This window comes from Branchiostoma floridae, chromosome 1, assembly GCF_000003815.2.
Source record: "Branchiostoma floridae strain S238N-H82 chromosome 1, Bfl_VNyyK, whole genome shotgun sequence".
Lineage (NCBI taxonomy): Eukaryota > Metazoa > Chordata > Leptocardii > Amphioxiformes > Branchiostomatidae > Branchiostoma > Branchiostoma floridae.
Window position 1 is genome coordinate 19,363,126 of NC_049979.1, and position 8,030 is coordinate 19,371,155.

At 41.5% G+C, this 8,030-nt stretch overlaps 2 protein-coding genes across 2 annotated transcripts; both read left to right on the plus strand.

Moving 5' to 3' along the window:
- The first annotated feature begins 367 nt into the window (after positions 1-367).
- Positions 368-3,422, plus strand: LOC118422866. Its single transcript, XM_035830685.1, has 4 exons — positions 368-779; positions 1,511-1,621; positions 1,993-2,232; positions 2,873-3,422. Exons 1-4 carry the CDS (start codon positions 560-562, stop codon positions 3,019-3,021), a joined length of 720 nt encoding a protein of 239 aa, XP_035686578.1. The 5' UTR covers positions 368-559; the 3' UTR covers positions 3,022-3,422.
- Positions 3,423-6,155: 2,733 nt separating this feature from the next.
- On the plus strand, positions 6,156-7,115 carry LOC118405699. The gene is made up of 2 exons (XM_035805756.1): positions 6,156-6,370; positions 6,689-7,115. The coding sequence occupies exons 1-2, from the start codon at positions 6,184-6,186 to the stop codon at positions 6,832-6,834; spliced, it is 333 nt and encodes a 110-aa protein (XP_035661649.1). The 5' UTR covers positions 6,156-6,183; the 3' UTR covers positions 6,835-7,115.
- The last annotated feature ends 915 nt before the right edge of the window (positions 7,116-8,030 follow it).

The window sequence follows — 8,030 nt, forward strand, 5'->3', positions numbered from 1 at the left end:
TCACTCATGATGTAGATTGAGTATCTGAGTATTATCATGAAATAACAAGTGGTCCACGTGGAATGAACTGAGCAAAATCGTTCGAAAAAAAAGAACTGGATGACACAAAACTTGATTTTATTCCTTTTTTCTGATACATGACTCTGACTGCTTAGAGGGCTGGAACTGGCACAATATACAGACGTCACGTCACATTACGTAATGCCGGGTGAATCCCCGAAGTTGTGGGATTCCCCTTTCTCATGATCACGCGACGACCCCGTGATGGGTACATTTTACAACGTACGTCATAATTCATGTATTTGAATTAATGACATATCTCTACGGAGTTCACTTTTAGCCATTCAACATATGCATGTGTTTGACAACTTTTGCCATGCGTTTGACAATTTTCAATCATTTTGACGCAAATGTAGTCAAAACCATGCATACCGTAAACAATGGTGTCTTTTGTTTGGTTAGGTGATTCCCCGTAGTATGGTACTTTCCACACAGTCGGACCCTAGTACGCAGCAAAATCATTTGAGAACATCACACTGATAGAGTACACAGACCAAGCATGGCGCGTTCTCTCGGTATGAGTCATTTCCCGATTGTCCTCTGTTGTGTTTTCATCATCATTGGGGCCGTGAAGGGGACAAGCTCTTCAGAAGATAGAGCGGACAGAAAGTGCGACGTTGACAAATATTATGACGAGTTTACTAGGAATTGCGAGGCGTGCAGCCTGTTGTGCGAGGTGGCGCGGGACACCATGAAGGAATGCGAGCAGAAGTGTGGAGGTAAGTAAAATCACGTCAAGGTATTTTGCAGCTCTCTGTTTGTGTTTCAGACCGTGAAATTCCTTGAGCCAAGTTGTTTTAAAATTGAATACGTAACGCTAGTTCACTTTTATCCGTGGGGTAACATATGTCCGTTGTATTTAAAAACAGCATATATAGGGATATCAACTCAACGGGATAATAACCTTAAAGGTTTTGAATTGCAATATTTTCACAATGTTGCAGTTTGAAACCACAGTCTGCCGACTTGATATCCCTAAATACCCAGCCTTGTTAAAATCACAAAGAATATATCTCGCGGATGAATACTGAAAACAGGCTTTGTAACTTGAGATTTGATTGAAGTATTGATTGTGGATACTCCCTTATTCTAAGATTTGCAATCAGAAAATCTAAGTGAATGTTAAACAAACAACCATCTGTATGGTTTTCACGGCCACTTCTTTTATGGTATTTTATTTTACTGCTGGAATTTCCCTCACGTCATTTTGGGGCTTTCCCTTGCTGTTGAAAATTGTGACTTTGACTCCTAGCCAACTCAAATAATAGTAGGCTCTGCTTGGACATGTCTTAAACACTGAAAGCCACATAACAGATATAGGCAATATAAATATTTATTGTTTTATTGTTGCATTGCAATGGGCATTATATCAGTATAACTGTATGCAATATATTAGTATCGGGGTTAATCTAAAAGCATATTTTGCCGCCTTTTTGTTTGTGCCTGACAGACTACCTGGCCATGGTGCAGCAGCAGACGACAACACCTGTGTACAGGCCACGTCACGGTCATCACGGAGGTCAAGGTCACGGCACAGGAGAAGCAGTCCGGGTCGACAACGGTACGTGCGTTATTGACTTCGCACAGGTGGGGAGGGGGTATACTTCAACTCTCATAGTTCCACCGGGGACACCAAAATGTAGCCTGGAATCCAGCCGTGTTGCGCTTTAGTCGCTCCCCAGAGTTGCGTGTTGGCAAGAAGCAGAGCGACCAAAGCACAACACAGCTGGATTCCAGGCTAACCAAAATGGTCACCTGGGTAAAATACGGTGACTTTAAAGTTCACAGTAGTGCAGCATCTATGTGTGCACATTTCAGAAGACCCTATAAGTATAACACGATATGTAGGATGGGAAATGAAACTATCATTGATATTTGACGTTACTTTTATTCTGGACCTTGTGACAATCTTTTGTCGTTTCATCCACACAGTTCAAATTGCAACCCAACTGAGTGCCATCAACGATAGCTTGCGGGCTATATTCTACGTCATCTTAGCCCTGACTGTCGTAGCCACGGGTACGGTGATCGGCGGAAGTTTCTACCTGTTAAAAGTAAAAAGGAAGCGATTGGACGAGGAGAGTTACTGCAGCCCTCCCACACACCAATCCTCCATCGCGGTGCAAGTGGAGCCGCCTGCGCAAGAAAATGTACGAGACCATCCAGAAGGAGGTAAGTTGCTTGTCACTTGTTACAAGGACACGTGCTTTATACCCAATGCATTGTTACACGAACGTAGCCTTCAAAATCCTTGTTACCACTCCGTCAGCCTACCGTGATTTGATGCTGTACTGTAGCCATGTATATGTAATATTCAACGTTTTACAGAAATGAAAAACCGCTAAAAGATCGTACGTCTGGAGAGATTGAAGCAACTACGGTGATAATAATTGTAAATATAATACTAGTTTATGCAAGTATGGGTCGTATTTACTATCTTCGTTTCTAGCCCCATGATTGTATTGTATTAATATTATAGCATTATAGCCTCCTTCGGAAGCGGCTGGGCTTATTTTTGGGAGCGCTGATTTGCGATTTTCAACATTTGCGCAGGTTCAGAGCAGAGTTATACCGCTCCCTTCCACGACATTGAGAACCTGAGCAAATGTTGAGGGAGGCTAGTAAAACATACGCCTGTCAGTAATCCAGTGTGAATGTAAAAGCTACATTCTTACATCGCACAATAGAATTAGAACACGAGAACTGACATCAACTCTCATAATGCCATAATACCACTAGATGAAAAAATATTGTTACAGAGGCTTTCTCAAGATTGTAATGAACACCTAAATATCTGTGCCTGAACTCACAGGTGAAGAAGCGGCGGAGACCAACCCCTCCCTCCCCGTACAGAACGCCAGCCGCTGCCCCTCCCACAGCCGCCTGAATGTGGAGGACGCCCTGAGGAACCAGCAAGCTCACGACGCAGGGCGCAGGAGTTCCTCAGAGTCTGATGTCTAAGGAGGAAAAGGAGAATATTGGTTTTGTTGTGCATGGAAGGGGAGATGCGATTTGGTTTCGCTGTTCTGTAAAACTTACTATAGCGTTATATTCGTGGTCTTGTGTTTATTTTGATAGTACATAATATAGACCTTTTATGAATACGTAATATTATGTACGAAGAGTCTTGTGTATTCTTAAGTTGTAAAATGTATGAATTATGGTAGAAATGTACATTCTTATAGACTGGACTACGTCTATATAACTGACAATGTATAAATTTTCCTGTAACCAGAAAAGGATATACGGATAGATCTTAATTTTCGTCATAGTAAATACAATATCAAGCGCAGGCGTAACACTCTGTATTCTTGAATGGAAAACGTTTGTGAAATTAATGTATTATTGTGAGATGAAATGTTGTGTTTCTAGCAGAATTTGGAGTTGTGACAAAGTGCATACTTGTGTAAATAAAAGCTAGTAACATGTAGCATACAAAAGTGTGTTCCTGTTGTAAATACTTGAAAGCCAGGAAGGTATTTCACTAGAAGTCGCTAGAATATCTTCTATATAAGAACGACAAAGTCATGTACGTGTATATAAATCTAGGAAAATCTGCAGTCTATTGCAGCAATATCTTTTTGATTCATAAAGGATTGACCACTCTACTAATTAAAGGTAAAAAGGGGGTGTAAATATTAAAAAAAAAACGAACCACAAAACAGCAGCAAACTTCTAATGTGCGCTATAGCACAATGGCTCACACATTCTATCCCTATAGCAAAGGAAATCGCAATCCATCCTTAATAATAACAATAACAATAATAACAATAATAATAATAATAATAATAACAATAATAATAATAATTAGCATGAGATCAGCATAAATGCACGGATTCCAAAATCATTTGACTTCACTTGAAACTGAAGTATATTGATGATGTGTCACACAGGGAAGTCACAGTACAAGAATACCAGTAAGTTTAACTTGTTTAGGCCACACCAAGCAAATCTTATGGATGACATCAGCGCGCGCATTAATTTTCGCCTGATTTCAGAAAAAAAAACAAGTTTTTTCTTCTGCAGGGATAGTCAACATGACGATAAAGTACCAAAATGAGCAAATATATTGTGTTGTAGCCTAATAATTGTACTTGTAGAAGTGACACTTGCGAGGTACCCAGGATTGTAGTTGTAGAAATAAAACTTATTGGATAGTTGTACAAGTGACACCAATATGGAAGCTATGAGGGTGGTTACCAACTTTGTCGGTGATGCCAGTCTACCACACTAGTGTCACTTTTACCACACCAGTACATGTCTTAAATACAGGAATAAATGCCTTGTAGGCTCTGATACCATGTTTTGTCCATTTAATTCTTTTTACAACAGTCATCACAACTTTATGATGCCTAGTTTTGAAAATGTAACCATCTTGTTTTTTTCACCTATCTTGTCTTTTTTCGCCCTATCGCACTATTTTCGCAGTCTGCAGAGGATGTCATCCATAAAATTTACTTGCTGTGGCCTTACGTGCGTGCACGCCTTAGTAACGTGATGTTAGGGGATTCCCATTCGCTTTCTGTGTTTTCCCATAACACATCACCAAATAGAAGCAAGTGGCGCAGTTCAGAAAAACACACCCAGATCGCACACGCACACGACAAGATGACTCATCGTACGAGAATGTCGTCCAAACTACTGGTCATTTTGCTGATAACGTCCTTTGGAAGTCCTATCGCTGGTAAGGATGGCGGGCAGTGCGACGTGGACCGCTATTATGACCAGTTCACTCGAAATTGCGAGCCATGTCGGCTGCTCTGCGAAGAGGCAAGGGGCACGATGGACGAATGTCGTGAGAAGTGTCCAGGTATCTATTTTCTTTCTTTTTTCATGTTGCAACAGTATCATAAATGTTGCATTCAAAATAGATTTAATACCTATGGATGTGAGAGTATGCAGGGTGATCTGTATGTCATCTAATATCCAAAACTGGATGCAAGTACTGGAAAACAGAATCATGTACTACACAATCATTTGCAGACTATGTTGTTGATGGTATGCCGCCAGAAAATGCTACCTTGGGCTTGGATTTATTTGCACCGGGTTAACTTTCTGAACGAGACTGTGTATGTTGTAATGGCCTTGATGCTCAGTATTTGTGCAAAGATGCAAGTCTCTAGAGGCCCAATTGTTTACACCTGCCACCGATAGTCTGTCATCAATATGCAAAGTATCAAGCATACATATACATCATTCAATGTTGCCATTTCCAGACGTATTTTGATTCGAAGCAGAAGGCAATATTTGCAAGAAACTATAGGAAAAATGATAACACCATATCACAAAATTGCTTACATCTTTACACTGTAAAAACACATTTTTGTGTGAAAAGTAGGCCACATATATCTGAATTCCCCCGGGACTTTACTCACAGCACGATGGTAGTAGATATCCATACAAGGGGACTTTTTATTACATGTGCTTTGAGCACTGCACAAACAGAAAATGTATCGTCATACATACAAGGGAAGTCCCCCTAGAACTACTGAGAACTAGACGTTAACAAACAGATCCAGAGACAAGGAGACTTTTCAAGGACGGAGAGAACATTAGACCATTTGCTTGAAGATTTCTTTGTTCGGTCATGCTGATTTTGTTTTACATTATCTTCAATTTGCAGTAATGTGCGTCATATCCATTCATTTTGAGAAGCATACAATTGACACAGAAATATTTTACTGCTGTTATAGACTTTTTGGCAGAGCAACTCGCAAAGCAGACTGAACAGACGACCACAGCGACACACCGACACCGCCATCTTGGGACAAACCACAACGGTGAAGCATTTCGGGAAGGTACACCTCTAAACTTTTAAATCAGTGTCTTATGTTCCAAATTCTGTCATACAGACATACTGACCGCTTTTCGCCAATGAAATGTTCTTGACGACTGGAATAGCAGCAAACCAACTGTAGAAATCTTCGCTCATATGGCATCGAAACGTAAAACTACATAATGTTCAATTGTCATACATTTTCACAAAACTATCTCAATAACCCAATCATCCAGAAATAAAAGTGATTGAATATGCGGAGTGACAATCATTTCAACAGAATAAGATGTAAATTATTATCGATCTCCATTTCAGACGGCAGAATCATCATCTCACACCACGAGGTGATGATGGGATACCTGATCATGGCGGCTCTGCTCCTTGTCCTGGTGGCCGCCATTGTTGTCATGGCGTTCGCGCTGTGTCGTCTGAATGGACGGCCGCAAACCATCGAGACGGACATCGAGAAAGCGATGATCTCTCTCGCCCCATCTCTGCAAGACGGCAAGCTAAAACGCCATACTCCAGATGGAGGTAGAGATGTTTAATAGTAAACTAAGATAGTTTATCATCATAATAGGTGATATTAAAGTGTTAACATCAAATATGATGACGGTGGATATACTTATTCATTGAAATGATTCATCCCACTTTGTTATATTGTATATACTGTGGTTCGATGGGCAAACTGGAAGAGTTGCTACGTTCCTAGCTGCAAGCCGGTATCTTTTCATTGAATTGTTGCAATGCATGCAAGTAATAAAATATTATTAGCTATGAGTTACATAAACTTTCTACTTAGACAAAAAGTCAAATGCAAATAAATCTTCATTAATCTGCAAAAATCTACAGATGACGACAACCAGACCACTCCCAGCACCCCCATGCAGACCCTTGCCCGTCATCACTCCCGTGATGCCTTGTGCGCGGACACCGCTCTGCGCCAACAGCAGGCACATGACGAGGGGCGCCGAAGTCCTGAGGAACAGTTTGCCTGAAGCACCTCTTAACGGGCTTCACATTAGGACCATCTCGATCTTGACAAGCAGTCCATATTAAAGTTTAGATATAAATTCTGAAAATATTTACAGAGAGCTGATGTTATTTACAATCACCTATATGCTATTTTTGGTGAGTGTCAGTTCGGTATCGTTCCTACCAGTCTTGTCGCATTTTACCGTAATGGTTATAGATTACATGTATACATGGCAAAGATGTCATATTTTGATAAAGTCCGACCCCTTTTGTAATAGCGTTTGAAAGAAGAAGGATTACAGCACGTTACGTGGTTCCCTCTGTTGTGTGTTTTGCGATATATGATGTATTTTCCAAATGTTTAGAATGAGAATCTTGAGGCGGGTATTTCGAAGACATGCGGTGTATAGCCTTTTAGCCTTTTCGCTAGGCGTCGCTGTGACTTAAGTGTGATTCCCTCAGCTCATAAAGAGTGTCAAGTTGAACTCCTTTCTCTGGCCATCTTTGTGAATTATCTATAATCTATTCATAAAGTATCACGGAATTGTAGGTAAAACGTGAAGCAAGCGACGCATAGCCACGATAAACGCGTCACCCGGCGCATGTGTGGTGCGGATATACCTGTAATGTTGCTGTAGTGAATTAACTTGCCGCCCGACTCCAGTGGGCGTATTTGCTTGCATTCCCAGCATGCACAGGGACCCGGACCATGGTCCATTGGATAGGATTCCGCTTGCTACGATGTTCATCCAGGAACTTGGGGTCTTTTAGCAGAAGTCACAAACTTTGGCCGACCGAACACAAGTCGTTCGGCAGTCAACGGCTGGCTTGGGCACTTTTAGCCCAGGCACCCACCTAGCTAGATATGTTGATTCGCGTTTTGGTCGCGCCCATTGGCTCACGTTTGGCGTCTAGTTCGCGGTATTGCCACTTACAGCTTTTGCATTTTAAGACAAATTCTCCGTTCCAGGTGGCGCATTGGCGTTCCTTGGCGCCAATTGCCGGCGCATTGGCGCGATACGTGATCGCGAAGTCAATCGCCAACAGGCGCCAACGTACCATGCAGACCAGTGAGATACCCCATTTGATAAGACTGTTATCTAGGATTGGTTTCGCATGGCATTACGGATCAGCTGTCTCGGTCAAAAGACCTTACAAGAGCAACCGGTGCGTGAGGTCAGAAATGGCCAACTGAAGCTATTTGGAATGGCTTGTAATG

What these genes read in the sequence shown, in the direction of transcription:
- LOC118422866 (XM_035830685.1), top strand. Translation starts at nt 560, where the DNA reads ATGGCGCGTTCTCTCGGTATGAGTCATTTCCCGATTGTCCTCTGTTGT. An exon ending in AGCAGTCCGGGTCGACAACG is followed by an intron (nt 1,622 to 1,992) that starts GTACGTGCGTTA and finishes TCATCCACACAG; the next exon opens with TTCAAATTGCAACCCAACTG. An exon ending in ACGAGACCATCCAGAAGGAG is followed by an intron (nt 2,233 to 2,872) that starts GTAAGTTGCTTG and finishes CTGAACTCACAG; the next exon opens with GTGAAGAAGCGGCGGAGACC.
- LOC118405699 (XM_035805756.1), top strand. Translation starts at nt 6,184, where the DNA reads ATGATGGGATACCTGATCATGGCGGCTCTGCTCCTTGTCCTGGTGGCC. An exon ending in ACGCCATACTCCAGATGGAG is followed by an intron (nt 6,371 to 6,688) that starts GTAGAGATGTTT and finishes AAAAATCTACAG; the next exon opens with ATGACGACAACCAGACCACT.